Below are 17,300 nucleotides of genomic sequence, written 5' to 3' on the forward strand. Positions count from 1 at the left end.
ATTTTTTAATTTTATTTATTTATTTTTTAAGATTTTATTTATTTATTTGACAGAGAGAGAGAGACCGCGAGAGCAGGAACACAAGCAGGGGGAGTGGGAGAGGGAAAAGCAGGCTCCCTGCCAAGCAGGGAGCCCGATGTGGGACTCGATCCCAGGACCCTGGGCTCATGACCTGAGCCAAAGGCAGACGCTTAACGACTGAGCCACCCAGGCGCCCGGGCCTCTGAGTTTTAAAGCAGTCAAAAGTATCACAGTGAAAGAAACATTGACTTACGTGATCACAAAAAGTTAAGGGCTCTGTATTAGTTTCCTAGGGCTGTTGTAATAAAGTACCATAAACTGGGTGTTTTGAAACAACAGAAATTTATCATCTCACTTTTCTGGAAGCTAGAAGGGCAAGCTCAAGCTGTTGGCAGGGCCAGGTTCCCCCCGACACCTGTAGGGAAGAATGCTTCCTTGCTTCTTCTAATTTCTGGTGTTTGCTGGCAGTCCTTGGTGTTCCTTGGCTTGTAGGTGTATTATTCCCATCTCTGTCCCCATTTTCACCTGGGGTTCTCCCTACGTGTCTTTCTGTCTCTCCTCTTTTTTCTTTATTTTTATTTTTTTTTAAGATTTTATTTATTTATTTGACAGAGAGAGAGACAGCAAGAGAGGGAACACAAGCAGGGGGAGTGGGAGCAGGAGAAGCAGGCTTCCTGTGGAGCAGGGAGCCCGATGTGGGGCTTGATCCCAGGACCCTGGGGTCATGACCTGAGCTGAAGGCAGACGCCTAACAACTGAGCCACTCAGGTGCCCCTCTTTTTTTTTTTTTTTTTTAAGATTTGTTTATTTGAGAGAGAGCACACGTGCATTCGAGTGGGGGGAGGGGCAGAGTGAAAGGGAGAGGAACAATCTCAAGCAGACTCCCTGATGAGCGTGAAGCCCAATGGGGGGCTCGATCCCACGACCCCGAGATCACGACCTGAGCTGAAATCAAGAATTGGCCACGCAACTGATTGAGCCACCCAGGAGCCCCATGTCTCTCTCTCTTCTTAAAAAGACACTGGTCATATTGGATTAAGGGCCCACCCTACTCCAGTGGGACCACATCTCAACTAATATCTGCAACAACCCTATTTCAAAATAAGGTCACATACTGTGGGTTAGGACTTCAACATCTCTTTTGGAGGGGACATATTTCGACCCTTAACAGGTTTCATATGTCAAAGTACAACAAAGGATTTCATCTAAAGTAGCAAATTGGCTACATGCACCCATCTCCCAAGATGGACTACAATAATAGTAAAGAAGAATGAGAAAGACCTACAAGAACGAAGAATGGGAACGGGCTCATTATCAAATGAGATGTTTTAACACATTTTGGAAAGAATTAAAGAGGATACTAACAGGAGAGCAGATATGCTGCGCTGGGCCCAGACAAGCTTGAGCTTGGAGGCGTCATGGTGGGGGAGGTGTAGGGGAGGACTGAAATCAGGTGGAGAGGGTATCAGTCTGTAAGAACTGGTCCTCTCACCCCCCTGCTGCATTCCAGCAGACAGGCATTTATACTGCAGCTGCGGACTGGATTGGAGAAACGGACCTGGACGATCTCCTAACTCAGAGACTCTGTGTAGCAGAGGGTGGGGTACCCTGGTGCCGAAAACAAGGGGATTAGTTTGGAATTTGCACTCACCCAGATGAGCCAAGGATATCCACCTCCCAGGCCAGTGATCAGATGTTTTCTGGAGAAACACAAGGCCTCAGAACAAAGCCCTTCACAACCAGATCTCTGGGAGGCACCAGTGTGGGGCTCACACCCTGCCCACTCTCCCAAAAATGAAATTTGCCAGCTGATGAGCTCCACCATTGGAATTTCCACACAGAAGCTAGTATAAACAGCTAACCAGGGATCAGCTGACATATAAGGAAAGGGAAAGTTGCGTGAACAAAAGAATTAAACAATCAGGAAGAAGCTATCTGTAAGAAACAAAGACAATGCAAGTTCAGAAGAAAACTTCAGAAACTTCCAGATAGTATTCACATAGAGTTCAAGAAGTTGGTGAACTCAGAATTTCATTTGAAGGTAGAGAAGATAAAGTCAAGGAAATCTCTCAACAAAGTAGCAAAGAAGGACAAGGAGTTGAAAAGTACACAGAGCAGTTAAGAAACATGGAACATCTATCCAGAAGGTTCAGTATAAAAATAGAGTTCCAGAAAGAGAAACAGAGACAACAGAGGTGAGAAAGCCAAAGAAGTTGTACCAGGAACACGTCTGCAGACCACAGGTACCCAGCACAATAAATGACAAAAGTCACGCCAACATGCAGCATTGTGAAATTTTACGACAACAGCCTTCATGAGGGAATTCGACAGTTTCCTGGAGAGGAACAATAGGCACCAGGCACAGGAATGGGAATTGGATGGCATTGAATTTCTCAAGAGTGACTCTGGATGCTAGGTGTTGTATGCCTTCAGCATTCTAGAGGAAAATGATTTTCCGTGTATTATTTCATACCCAAATGACTAATAAAGTGTGAAAACAGAACACAAATATTTCCAGATAACCAAGGATGGAAGAAAAAGATATCCCTTTGATTCCTTTTTTTGAAAGATTTATTTATTTTTTATTTTAGAGAGACAGGGGGAAGAGGGATTGCATGAACCGGGGGAGGGACGGGGGGAGGGGAAGCAGACTCCCTGCTGAGCAGGCGGCCAACACGGGGCTCAATCTCAGGACCCTAAGATCATGACCTGAGCCGAAACCCAAGAGCCAGATGCTTAACCACCTGAGCCACCCACGTGCCCCTCTGTGATTCCTTTTTACGGGAAGTGCCCTTCAGCAGAAGAGAGGTAGAAAAAAGCATGAGAAGGACCCAGGAGAAGTGGACCCAGTGAAGGTGAGCGGCCCCAAGGGACGCCTCCTGGAAACAAGGTACCCCACACAATATCTCCTACAGTAGGTATTTGGGAGAAGTTCAGAATGTGTATGTAGAAAGTTATACAAATAAAACAACAAAGCAATTATTAACTTCAAGAAAAATAAAAAATGGGACAAGAACGGAAATGTAATCATTCCCCACCTGTCTGTGTGCAGAATGACATTTATACAGTCATCATTTAAACACTATTTCACTGAAATATTTGTATATCTGTGTTGAGCAGATGAGGAAGGAGAGATGGTTGGATATCTAAGGGAACTATGTCTTAGCTATCATAATAGGAAGTCATTAGGTAACATTTCAAATTAGTAAATGAAGAAATAGTGGACATATAATAATTGGAAATATCAATAACTACTAGAAGGGAAAAGGTAAAAAGCAAGACTGCCTTTGGGAAGTAGAATTGGAAGGATGGAGGGGGAAACAGGTAACTGCTGGCTGTTTATTAGAAGCTGTCCTCATGGGGCGCCTGGGTGGCTCAGTCGTTAAGCGTCTGCCTTCGGCTCGGGTCATGATCCCGGGGTCCTGGGATTGAGCCCCGCATCGGGCTCCCTGCTCTGCCGGAAGCCTGCTTCTACCTCCCCCGCTCCCCCTGCTTGTGTTCCCTCTCTCGCTGTCTCTCTCTCTGTCAAATAAATAAATACAATCTTAAAAAAAAAAAAAAAAAAGCTGTCCTCATGGGTGCTGTTGAGCATCTGGTGCTTGATCTGGGCTCAGGTCTTATTGCAGGGTTGTGAATTCAAGCCCTGCATTGGGCTCCATGCTGAGCATGGAACCTACTTTAAAAAAAAAAAAAGAAGAAGAAGGTGTCCTTAGCAGTTGATTTTTTTTTTTAATTTTCACTTCAGGGGCGCCTGGGTGGCTCAGTTGGTTAAGCGACTGCCTTCGGCTCAGGTCATGATCCTGGAGTCCCTGGATCGAGTCCCGCATCGGGCTCCCTGCTCAGCGGGGAGTCTGCTTCTCCCTCTGACCCTCCTCCCTCTCATGTGCTCTCTCTCTCAGTCTCTCTCTCTCAAATAAATAAATAAATAAATCTTTAAAAAATAAATAAATAAATAAATTTTCACTTCAAAAACAATGAACTGTTAACCATTTTATTTAAAAATAATTTCTTAAAGACTTATTTATTTTAGAGAGAACACACGTGCGGGCGGGGGGAGGGGCAGAGAGAGAGAGAGAATCCTCAAGCAGACTCCCCATTGAGCATGGAGCCCAACACAGGGCTCGACCCCAGGGCCCCGAGACCATGACCTGAGCCGAAATCAAGGGTCGGCTGCTTAACCGACTAAGCCACCCAGGCGCCCCTTCTGTTAATCATTTTAAAGCGTACGTTTTAGTGGCATTAAATACATTCACAGTATTGTGCAACCACTACCTGTCTCTAGATCCAAGACATTTTCTTCCTCCCTCACAAAGGAAACCCATGAAGCAGTCACATTCCTGTCTCCTTGCCCCCACCCCCAGCTCCTGGCAACCACCAGCCCAGTTTCTGTCTCTACGAATTTATCTATTTCGGGAGGTTTATACAGTTGGAATCATAACAGCGTGCAACCTTTTAGTTGGCTTCTTTCACCTAGCGTCATGTTTTCGAGGTACGTCCATGGCGTAGCATGTGTCAGTTTCTTCATTCCTCTTTATGGCTGAATCCTGTTTCATCAAGTGGGTAATACCACCTTTGTTTACCCATTCATTAACCAAAGGACATTTGGGTTGTTTCCACATTTTGGCCACTTAACTGACTGAGCCACCCAGATGCCCCACTATATAAAGAACTTACATAAGCCTCTAAGTAAGATGCTCCAATAGATGACTGGATATGAGTAGATGATTCGCAAAGGAAGGAAACAATTCATAAATACAAGAAAAACTAGTAAGTGAGAAATACAAAATAATCAAAGAAGATACTTATGTTTCTTTCTAGTGACAAAATTGAATAAAGTCAGGATGTACGAAATCGGCACTCTTCTGATAAAGAAAGTACATATTGGCCTGACTTTTTGGAAGACATGTGGGCACAGCATGTTGAGAATGTTATTTATTACTCTTTGACCTACTAATTCAACTTCTAAGAATCTGTCCTAGGAAAAGAACTTGAAATATACAAAATCCTCTTACAAACAAAGATGCTTATCACAAAGTTATTTAATGGTGAAAAATTGTAAACAACTTCTGCATTCAGCAGGAGGTGGATGAGTAATTTCTGATACACCCAGTGCTTGAAAAATGCCTAGCACGCAGTAGGCATAAAATAAATAGTTGTTGAATGGATGAATATATCCATAGGATGTAATATTATGCAGTCATATAAAATTATATTTATATTATTTTTAACAAGTGAAATTCTTAAACTTCAGGGGGAATGTGACATTTAAACGTTTATCAGGATTATGGTCTAGCCACCTGTGGTTTTTTTTTTTAAGATTTTTATTTCTATTGGTAAAAATAAAGATCAAATGAAAGCATTGGAAAAAGGAAATAAAAATGTTACCTCTGGGGGTGGAATATTAAATAATCAAAAATATACCATCTCCGTGGGGCACCTGGGTGGCTCAGTCAGTTAAGCATCTGCCTTCAGCTCAGGTCATGATCTCAGGGTCCTGGGATCGAGTTCTGCATCGGGCTCCCTGCTCAGCGGGGAGTCTGCTTCTCCCTCTGCCCCCTTCCCCCTGCTTGTGCATGCGCTCTTTCTCTCTCTCAAATGAATAAATAAAATGTTTAAGAAAAAAAAATATATATATATATACCATCTCCTTAACTCCTGCACAATTATCCAGCTATCTCAGCACAGTTTTCCCAGGACCTCATCACCTGGGTGGCAGGGATGATCAGAAAGTGGAGGCCACGGCTTCTGCTGGGCCCTCCCTTTCCCCGTTGGATTCTTTCAGTAAAGCCTTCTGCCTTCATTAGGGCTGGGGCATCTGACTCTGCTGGGTATGCTGGGAAATGCAAAATGGATGAAATTGATTCTCAAGCACTTACAGGCACACGTTTTGCATGAGGGACCAAGGACACAAAGTTCAAGGAGCCCTTCACCCCAGGGACTTCACATTTAAGATCAGATAAAACCTAATACCCATCAGGGCTCGAAACCATCTTCTGTACATGCGTTGCAAAGGATGATGCTATTTTCAAGTTTCCTGATGGCGCTGTTGACGCACCTGTCTCAACCCACTCAGTTGACGTCTCTGTACCAGGCCTGGGATACCTGAGTGCTCATTCTGTCACCAGTCCTCGCTCTGTTCTCCTGGTTTGTAGCATGGGCTCCTCATGGAAACACAGACACAGTCACTGGACGTACTCCAAGGAGACTGACTGCCGCCACGTGCCAGGGCACAGCCAAAACTTTTATTTCTGTTATACATTCATATACGTATGTGTATATACCTGTGTAGGTAATTTCCTATGAGTTGATATTGCCTTTATAAAAAGTAAACTTAAAAATTAAAAAATAAAACTCTGCTTTGCGTTTCTCTTCAGGCATTCGCTCCGCTTGTTTGCTTTATTGTCTTGCTCTCTGGGTTGCCTGCAGGCTGTCCAGGAGGCTCTGCAGAGGGAGGACAGGGGTCCTGGGCATGGCCACAGTGTGGAGCTGAGCCAGGGGACCTCGGAGAAAATGAAGGGGACCTTGAAGAGAGCCCCTGGTCACCTGGAAGCACTTCTCCTTGTCACTCAAGTTGGGGACACCCAGGTACCATGGGGCTACTCTCTGCTGCTGAATCCCGAGGAGGTTCCAGATTTGAAGGTTACAATTAGAAGCCGCCCTGGAAGGCCCTTGATGAGCCACCTCCCACCCGCTGGTGTGGTACAGCTGTCCCCGGGAGAGGACCAAAGGCCACCCATGGCGGGGGGGGGGGTAGGGTGGCGGGAGGCAGCTGCTGGTGGCGGGCATGGGGCCAGGCCTGGGAGCACCAGGCAGAGGAATCGCGTGGAGGGCCTGACAGGTGGAGCTTTGTGTCCCAGCTGTCCTCATCCGGAGGGGTGGCCAAGCAGATCTCTCCTTAACCCAGCTCCCTCTCATCCGGCCGCACTTGGCTGCCTTCCAGTGACTCAGTCCTCTAGGATCTCTGCGGAGAGCCCCTCCTCCCCCACTCCTGCAGATGCAGCACAGTGGGCTCCTCTTTGGAGCCTGGACTCCCTGGGACCCCTCAGGCTTGGCCACTCATGGTGAGGCTGCGGGCCTTTGGTTTATATGGCAGAGGGGGGTCTCACTTTCTGATTACAGAAAGTTCAGCAAGCTCCTGCCCTGCCCGAAGGAAGGAAACCCTGGTGCTTTTACAGACCGCACCCTCCAGGACTGATACAGTGGGGCACCAGCAGTGTGGGCAGGCACCATGGTGGGTCCAGGGTGCAGGAACGACCCCAGCTTTGCCCTAAATTTCTTGGAGGAGAGAGACCCAGCAACAGTGAGCATGAGGGTACTGGCTGAGCTGTGAAGGGATGCTTTAGGGGCGCTCGGAAGGAAGTACAGGAGTCTTTCTAGGTGGGAAGGATAAGTTTGCAGAGGAGGTAATGCATGAGCTTTGCCTTGAAGGAGTTTGACAGCGGAGGGCAAAAGAGAAAAATAGGGAAGAAGACATCATATGGAAAGCCCCAGAGGCAAGCAAGTTGAGTTTTGGGAACAGCGGGAGTTTGGGTCTCTGGGATGGGAATGGAGTAAGGACAGGGGAAATGAAGCTGGGAAGGACAGTTGGGCCCAGACTGTGGCCCCACTGGACGCAAGCTTGGACCCTCTCTGCACTGCCCCACTTCGTAAATCTTAAGTGAATAATGCAGACTGCTGTTTGTCTCTTGGAACTAATTCAAATCCTTTAGCCTCATTCCCAAAGTCCTTGAATTAGAATGCCCCATCCCATCCACCATGCTCTTGCCTGACCAGCAGAGCAGGAATGGATTAGCAGCAAAATCCCTCTAAGGGCAGCAGGCTGGGGACACATTTAGCAAGGAGGAGGTGGGGACATGGTCAGAATAGTTTGCTCCTGTGTGTAAGTTTTGTAGCAGGTATGTTTTGGAGTGTGTGTGTGTGTGTGTGTGTGTGTGTGTGTGTCTAGATAGCCGTATCTATCTATCTGTCCCTCTTTAAGCAATCCAAGGTCAAGAGGCCTGTATAAACCTAAACTCTTACCTCCTAGGAAATAGGAATATCAATTCTCTGTGGGCTACAGTTGACTTCTTTCTTTCATTTTTTTTTTTTTGTCTGTAAAATAGAATATCGGCCTAGATAGCTTTCAAACCTTTTAAATTTACTAATTTGACGAACATTTGTTAATGACTTGCCATGAGCAGGCATTGTGCCAGCCCTAGTGGTTCATCTAGTGAGTGGACAAGACAGGACAACACACCACCTTCATGTGCCTGGTGGTGGACAGATGTTTAACATGAGGATAGGCATGATGTGGCATAAAGAAGAAAAGGTTCTATGGGGTGAATAACAGAACCACTCTAATCTGGGAGTGTTCAAGTCAACATCTGAAGGAAGAGCAGGAATTCGCTGGAAAAGGAGGTCAAGAAGAGCATTCCAGGCAGAGGGTGCAAAAGGCAGAAGGTGGAGAAATGCCTTCATTCCAGGAATGGGGTGGAGTGCCTGCAAAATGGACAAGGAAGAGATAGAGGGCTAAAGGTAGGGCTGAGGAGACAGGGCCGATGCGCAAGGCCCTGAGAGTGTTATATTTTACCCTATGAATAACCTTCAAAGGGTTTGAGGCAGAGAAATATCATGATTGCACCTGCACTTTATAAAGATCCTTCTGGTTTTCAGTTGCAACCCCATAAGTATTTGAATGAGGCAGCAGGACAGGTGAAAGGGAGGCCTCATTGTGAAGAATGAGACTGGGGGGGCAAGGTGTCAGGTAAGAGGACAGTGTGGTGACCACGGGGATGGAGAGAAGTGGATGGGGACATTTAAAAGACTGAGTTGCCAGCATCTGGTCATTGGGGAGATGTGAGAAGAAACATAGTCAAGGATTTATCTCAGGATTCTGGCTTTGGCCATGACCCAAAGCATGATGGTGTCATCACATTGCAGGGATGGTCAGGGATGGATTTGGGACATGTTGATTCTGAGGTCACTGTGGATATTGCTAAATAGATCTGGAGGCCAGAGAGATGGAAATTATGTTGGCATCTGGGTGGTAACTGGAGGCATGGGGGGTGGAGGAGACCACCGAAGAAGAGAGTGCAGAGGGCCAAGGGGGTATGTCTGTCCTCAGGACCCCAACATTTAACACACAGGTCAAGAAGAAGCCAGCCAGGGAAAGGAAAATGAGAGAAGAGGGAGGGAAACCAGGAAAGTTTGGTGCCATGGAGGCCAAGAGCAGAGAGTTTCGTGGAGATCAGAGTGCCAAGCCATGGAAAACACAACTAAAGAATACCAGCTTTCGTTAGATGGGAACTGGAAAAAAAAAAATGTGTTCTTTGGATTTTGCAAATGGAGCTTATTGTTGATCTAGCAAGAGCTAGAGGAATTCATAAAATGAAGACAGTCAATGAAGGCAGGTCTTTCAAGAAATTTGACTTGGAAAGGGAAGAGTGGGCTATAGATGGAGGGGTGTGTCAGGTTGACGAGCGATTTTTTTTTTTAAAGATTTTATTTATTTATTTGAGAGAGAGAGAGAGAGCGCACATGAGAGGGGGGAGGGTCAGAGGGAGAAGCAGACTCCCTGCTGAGCAGGGAGCCGCCCGATGTGGGACTCGATCCCGGGACTCCAGGATCATGATCTGAGCCGAAGGCAGTCACTCAACCAACTGAGCCACCCAGGCGCCTGAGCGATTTTTTTTTTTTTTAAGTTGGGGAACTTTGTTTAAAAGCAGATGGGGGCACCTGGGTGGCTCAGTAGGTTAAGCATCTGCTTTCAGCTCAGGTCATGATCTCAGGGTCCTGGGATCGAGCCCATGTCTGGCTCCCTGCTCAGTGGGGAGTCTGCTTCTCCCTCTCCCTCTGCCCCTGGCCCCTCCCCTCTGCTCGTGCATGCTCTCTCTCAGATAAATAAAATCTTTAAAAAAAATAAAAAATAAAAGCAGATGGAGATAAACTGATAGAGAATGGTTGACGTTACAGGACATAAGGGGTATGTGAGCTGGGTTCAATCAGAGAAGTCGAACCACTTGGATTATAAGGGATCTATTATAAAGATTTGACCTTGCATAGTTTTGGGAACCCATTACCCTGTCTATGTGGCATTGTTGTCTCTGTATCTGGTGTTAGACCTTGAAGGCCATAGGGAGGCAGTTGGGAAGGGAAGAGACATGTGAACTGGGGGGAGCAAGAAAAAGCTGAAACCTTAGAGGTTGAGCTGAAACCCACAAGGATGGACTGGAACTGTGTTGTTTTCTCACGGACTCTATTATTCCAACTTTGATAATGAAGATGTCATGTAACGTATGGGTGTTCTTTGTCACAGAGCTAAATATGCCCCTGGCCCAGGAGTTGGAGAAGCTAGAGTTAGGGGAGCTGCAGGCCTGGCTGCAGCTCCATGCCAACCAGTTCACCCAGCAGACAAGTGACAGTGCGTGGTGCTTGCACTCACTGAGCACAGAGGAGCATGGCTGCTCCTTCATGGCTGCCTTGCACATCTTGGGCCAAGTATTCCATGATAATTTGGAACTACACAATGAAGGGAATTCTGGGAAGTGTAGTCCAGATTAGTTAAGCTGACAGAATACAGATCCATCTTAGAAGACTACTTCATTTTTAAAAAAGTATTTCTGAGCAGATCCAGGCACTATTTTAGGAGCTAGGGATACAATGCAGTCAGAGTTCATCTTCACAGAACTTAGGTTCCAACAGGGAAATCAGGCAATAGCAAGTATGTGTATGATATCATGCCAGATTGTGATAAATACTACTGAAAAAAATGAGAGAGAGAAATAGCTAGTGTTGACAATGGGGGTTGGGTGAGAAGGAGGTTTTATTAGAGAGGGTGGTTGGAAAACCTCTTTGATGAAGTACTGTTTAATCACAGATGGTAATGAAGTGATGAAGTCAGCCAAGCAGAAATCACGGGAAAGAGCTTTTCAGGCAAAGGCAAACAGTATGTTCAAAGGCCCTGGGGCAGGAACAGCCTTGTTCAAGAAACTGCAAGAATGCCAGCTACCCTGGGGTGGGAGGTGGGAGGTGAAGTTGGAGAGCTAGGCAGTAGCCAGATCACGAGATCATGTAGAATAGCCATCATCTAACCTAGCTAGTGGTTCCTTTCAAGACCTCACTTGGAAGGCTTGTCCTTTTTTGACCTTATTTAAGCCATCTCCAGTGCTTAAAAGCCTCTCCCCAGGGACATTTGTTGATTATTTTAACATCACAGCTACATAAGGCAATGGATAACAGTTGGGGTGGACAATAGACTAACACGGAGCTTAAAAGGAAAGGCTGAGGAGTAAGATGTCCATTGGGAGTATTTATTTATTTATTTATTTTCCACTAGGAGCTTTTAAAAGCTCTGCTGTTCCTATAATCCATGTACGTGTGTTGGCCATGTGTGTGTTCAGAAAAGACTTGAGAAGGCAATAATCTCTCACCTCTGACTGACCTTGAAGCTGTGTGCAAGCTGGACATGAAAGTCGGGGCTGAGGTATAATCTGCCTGGCTAAGTGTTGAAGGCATGCCCCAACATGCAAACGGAACCCCTCAGCAAAGAGAAGGAGATTTACTGGTTCCAGGAGGTTGAGGAAATTTCTGTCTAATCATTAGCTGACCACTGAGTTAACTGAGCAAAGGCTTCAGTGATCACTCATGACCTAGAATACAGACTTTGCAGAATTAGTTCAGGAAAGTCACCAAACAACCACCACATTAAGCAGCAACAATGACAAACCCTATGAAGGAGCAGAATCTGATTTCCAGAGATGCTACATTATATTATTTGAAATGTGCAGTTTTCAACAAAAATTATGAAATATGCAAAGAAACCATAAGAAAATACAATCCTGTATACATGGTGGGAAAGCAATTGATAGAAACTGTCCATGAAGAAGCCCAGATGCCAGAATTACTAGGCAAATACTTTAGGTCCACTATTCTTTTTTGTTTTTGTATTTTTAAATTTTTTTTAAAGATTTATTTGAGAGAGAGAGAGCACGAGCAGGGGGAGGAGTAGAGGGGGAGGGATAAGAAGACTACCCACTGAGCCGGGAGCCTGACAAGTGGCTCAATCCCAGGAACCCATGATCATGACCTGAGCAAAGACAGATGCTTAAGCCACTGAGCCACCCAGGCACCTGTAGGTCCACTATTTTATTTTATTTTTTAATTAAAACAATTTTTTAATTATATTTGAGAGAGAGAGTGAGCGAGAGAGAACAAGAGAGATCATGCACAGGGTCGGGAAGAGGGAGAAGCAGGCTCCTCCCCAAGCAAGGAGCCCAGCATGGGGCTTGATCCCAGGATTCTGGGATCATGACCTGAGCCAAAGGCAGACACTCAACCAACAGAGCCACCTAGGTGCCCAGTCTGCTATTTTAAATATGTACAAAGAACTAAAGGAAACCATATCTAAATGAAAGTATGAAAATGGAGTTTCACATAGAGGCAATTGATAGAAATTATAAAAAAGAAACTAAAAGAAAATCATAGAATAAAAAGTATAACTCAAACCAAAAAAAATTCACTAGCAGGGATCAACATCTAATTTGTGCAGGCTGAAGAAGGAATCAGCAAACTTGAAGATAGATCAGTTGAGATATTTGAAGAAATAATGACCGAAAACATGCCAGATTTGATGAAAAAACATACATTTCCACATACAAGAAAGTCAACAAACTCCAAGTAGGATAAATTCAAAGAGATCCTCACCGGGACACATCATAACCACAGTTTCAAAAGCCAAAGACAAGGAGAGAAAGTAGCAGGAGAAAAGTGACTCATCATGTACAGGGAATCCTCAATAAGATTAACAGTTAATTTCCCATTAAAAAACAAAACACAAAAAGACAGCGAGACCAGAAGACAGTGGGAGGACATATTCAAAGTGATGAAAAGAAGGAAAAAAACCTGCCAACGAAGAATTCTATGTTTGGTAAAAGTGTCCTTCAAAAATGAGAAATTAAGATATTCTTAATATCTTAAGATATTAAGAAGATATTCTTCAGCCTGATAAAAGGGCATCTACAAAAAAAAAAAAAAAAAACCCACAGCTGACATCATACTTAATTGTGAAAAGACTGAAGGTTTTCTTCCCTAAGATCAGGAACAAAACAAGGATGTCTGTTCTTACCACTTATATTCAGTATTGTACTGGAGGTTCTCATGAGAGCAATTAGGCAAGAAAAAGAAATAAAAGGCATCCAGATTGGCAAAGAAGAAGTGAAACTGTCTCCATTGGTTGATGACATGATTATATATTTATATATATATATATATCTTTAAAAATCTACCAACAACAACTCTTAAACTAATAAGTGAGCCAAGCAAGGTTGCAGAGTACAAGATCAACACTTTAAAAATCATTTCAAAAATGAAATTAAGAATACAATTCCATTTATAATAATAAAAATAAGATGCTTAGGAATAGGTTTAACCAAAGATGTGCAAGACTTGTCCACTGAAAACTATAAAACATTGTTGAAAGAAACTCAAGAAGACCCAAATAAAGGAGAGACATCATATGTTCAATTAGGTCAGGAGACCTAACTAATATTGTTAATAAGGCAATACTCCCCTAATTGATCTACAGATTCAGTGCAATCCCTATTAAAATTTCAGCTGCCTTTTTGCAGAAATAGACAAGCTGAGACTAAAACATATAGGAAATTCGAAGGACCACAAACAGCCAAAACAGTTTGGAAAAAGAAGAATAAAGTGGGTGGAGTCATCCTTCCCAATTTCAAAACTTCCTGCAAAGCTACAGTAATCAAGTAATCAAGATAGTGTGGTTTTGGTATAAGGATAGACATACAGGTCAGTAGGATAGAAATGAGCTTTCAGAAAGAAATCCATATATCTATGGTCAGTTCATTTTTGACTAGAGTGCCAAGACCACTCAATGGGGAAAGAAGAGTCTATTCAACAAATGGTGTTGGACAGCTGGATATCCATTTGTAAAAGATGAAGTTGAACCCCTACCTCACACCATATATAAAACTGAACTATAAAAGGATCAAAGACCTAACTGTTAGAGCTAACCCTATAAAACTCTTATAAGGAAACGTATTTTAAAGCCATCATTCCCTTGGGCCTGATGTTCCCATCAAGGAAATTGGAACTCTTGTACTTTGCTGATAGGAATGTAAAATGCAGAATTCTATGGTATTGAATTATATCTCTACTTAAAGAAAAAAATATTATTCTGGCAGCATATAGGGAAGGAGCATAGTTGCCCAAGAGTGGGGACTGGGAGATTGCTGCTGTCTAGTGCAGTGATGAGTTTATGGTGCTCTAAGGTCCAAGAGGATGATGTCTTTAAACGTGGGGAAGACCCAGGACAGGACTTGTTTGGAGAGTCTGGCCTTCGTTGGAAGAGGGACACCTCCCAACATTGAGGCGAGAGAGAAGAAGAGACGTGGGCACAGGGGTGGGCATTTTAGAAGATTGGGTCTGTCTCTGGGTTTGGTCCAGAAAGGATTATGAGCAATTATGGACAGAGGATTCCTGGAAGCTTCAAGTAGCTGTGGGCAAGCAGGGAGCATGGCTTTGGCTTCGGGGAAGATCAGGGAACCCCGTAACAGGGTATGTAGGGCTGCTTACCGGGAAGCGGTCCTCTTGCGGTCCTCTTGAATTGTCCCCAACACTGAGTTTCCAGTTGGAATATGGGGAAATTTGAGATACGCATCCCATTATTATGGCTCAGTAATACCAGCTACAGACTGATTTTAATGGAATGACTGTTATATGACATCAAAGTGACTGATTAATCAAGAATTGGCATTGTATTTTATAATCATGGTTTAATTTTGAACAGGATGTGGGCCAGTGCATTGATAAAAGGTAGAATTAATAATTCTCTGAAAAGAACATGCTTTACTTGATTGACAGAAATTTTTTCATCTGCAGGGTCTCACTTGGTGTCTGCAGCAACCACGTGAAGCAAGTTTTAATATTTTCACACCCATTTTATATAAAGCAGTGGAGGCTTAGGGAGTTACTTCTCTAAGCAGCCCAGACCCAGGCCTTGGTAATCTCACGTTCTTTCCACTATTACACCATGAATCAAAAAGGGTACTTTTTGTTTATTCAAATGTTCAGGGTATGTTGCCAAGGTGCCTTTTTCGAGAAAGTCTATTTTTATAGAATGTCTTTGGTACTTGCCCATTCCAGTGGTTATTTTGAATGACTTTTTTTTTCTGTTAATAATACTAATGTTAATTACAGAAAATCTAGAAAAACATTTTTTAAAATCACCACTCAGATAACTCCTGTTAATATTTTAACATATTTCTTTTCAGTGTTTGCCTGTAAATATACTGCCTATAAACACACACACACACACACAAACACACACACAGAGTTAACCCTTGAACAGCACAGGTTTCAAATGAGCAGTTTTACTTATATGTGGCTTTTTTTTTTTTTTAAAGATTTTATTTATTTTTTAGAGAGCGAGTGAGAGGGAAACAGCATGAGAGGGGAGAGGGTCAGAGGGAGAAGCAGGCTCCCCACTGAGCCGGGAGCCCGATGTGGGACTCGATCCCAGGACCCTGGGATCATGACCTGAGCCGAAGGCAGACGCTTAACCATCTGAGCCACCCAGGCGCCCCTTATATGTGGCTTTTTTACAGTCTAGTACTATAAATGTATTTTCTCTTCCTTATGAGTTTTTTTTTTTTTAAGATTTTATTTATTTGAGAGAGAAAGAGCTCATAAGCAGGGGGAGGGGCAGAGGGAGAGAGAGAATCCCGAGCACTCTGTGCTGAGCGAAGAGCCCGACGTGGGCCTTGATCCCAGGACCCTGAGATTGTGACCTGAGCCAAAACCAAGAGTCCCACACTCAACCCACTGAGCCACCCAGGCACACCCCTTATGAGTCTCTTAATAACACTTGCTTACCTCTAGCTTACTTTGTTGTAAGAAAACAGTATATAATACACATAACATACAAAATATGTGATAATTAACTGTTTTATTATTGGTAAGACTTATGGTCAGCAATAGGCCATCAGCAGTTAAGTTTTGGGAGAGTCAAAGTTATATGCAGATTTTCCATGGTGCGGGGGAGTTGGCACCCTTAACCCCCTCATTGTTCAAAGGTCAAATGGATTTCTGATTTTTGTTTTACAGAATTGTGCTCCTACTATAAACAGTTTGTGTCCTGCTTTTTCACTTAGTATGATGTTGTGAAAAGTAGCGTAGATTAAGCGGTGAAGGTTAGTTAGGCCCTGGAGCCAGAATGCAATGCCCTGTTAGCCAAGTGCCCTTGTGAATGAATGCTACTTGACCTTTTTGTACCTTAGCACAAACCTTAGCATAAAATATGGTCTCTCCTGCGTACTCTCCTCTGATCGCAGGTGATCTCTGATCTTGGGATCAGGAGCTGCTGTGTATCTGAAACATACTTGCTCTCTCTCCCATTGGCCAGTGGGGTCCCTGACTTCAGCCCATCTTCCCTATGTCCTCTGATCCCTTGCCCTGTGACTTTCTGCAACATCCACTCCAACCAGTCAACTCCCCAGAGGCAGCCCCCTCACCACATGGTCTTCCTAAGACAGTTTGGCTCTGCAAGCATATCATCTGTATGAACTTGCCGTCTTGTTCCACTTACTCTGTTTTTCCCGGATATTGTCTATGACAGCACATACAGCCCCACCTTTTTTGCTTGGTTTGGTTTGGTTTCAAACTGCCATTTGGGGGGAAGCCTTTTTAAAGCATGCCATGAAACCTACAAGCTGTAAAGGACAAGTTGGTCAATTTGGCTACGTAAAAGTTAAAAGGGTTAATCCAAGAAAAGATGCCATCAACAAAGTCAAAAGACAAAAATGGCGTCCATGTTCATCAAGGCCTCCAGCGCTGGTCGGGGGTCCTCTTGTGGCCCCCTGCGTTTCTCAACAGTGACTACGGGGGTCCCCCCTTTACTGCGAATTCACTTCCCAGGGTTCCAGGTCCCTCAGCCAACTGCAGTCAGGGAACAGACGAGCCTCCCTCAGACGTAGCATTAGAAGGTCACAATGCTTACGTCATTTCATCTCACTTCATCCCGTTACGTAGGCATCTTATCCCATCACAGGAAGAAGGGTGACTGCAGTACAATCAGATATTTTGAGAGAGAGGGCACAGCCACATAACTTTTATTACATACAGTATACTGCTATAATTGTTCTATGTTATTATTAGTTGTTGTTAATCTTACTGTGCCTAATTTATAAATTAAACTTCATCATAGGTATGTGCGCATTATAGGGAAAGACAGTCTCTATGGGATTTGGTACTATCTGAGGTTCCAGGCAGCCACTGGGGGTCTT

General features: G+C 44.1%; 1 protein-coding gene and 1 long non-coding RNA gene across 4 annotated transcripts in view; both read left to right on the top strand.

Annotated features, from left to right (window-relative positions):
• HIP1 (huntingtin interacting protein 1) overlaps nt 1–17,300 on the top strand; it is a 147,867-nt gene that overhangs the window by 28,357 nt on the left and 102,210 nt on the right. The window contains exon 1 of one of the 3 annotated variants that reach the window (XM_081819488.1): nt 5,503–6,606. The exons of the other annotated variants lie outside the window; for them this stretch is intronic. Within the exon in view, the coding sequence (XP_081675614.1) occupies nt 6,532–6,606 (75 nt within the window). The 5' untranslated portion in view covers nt 5,503–6,531. Of the gene's footprint in view, nt 1–5,502; nt 6,607–17,300 lie in introns of those variants that run through there. 3 annotated transcript variants of the gene reach the window in all.
• On the top strand, nt 4,005–6,111 carry LOC145721513 (uncharacterized). The gene is made up of 3 exons (XR_014145243.1): nt 4,005–4,510; nt 4,840–4,895; nt 6,095–6,111. It is a non-coding gene; the product is annotated as an uncharacterized LOC145721513 (long non-coding RNA).

Source organism: Leptonychotes weddellii, chromosome 5, assembly GCF_054177405.1.
Source record: "Leptonychotes weddellii isolate Sample4059 chromosome 5, ASM5417740v2, whole genome shotgun sequence".
Lineage (NCBI taxonomy): Eukaryota > Metazoa > Chordata > Mammalia > Carnivora > Phocidae > Leptonychotes > Leptonychotes weddellii.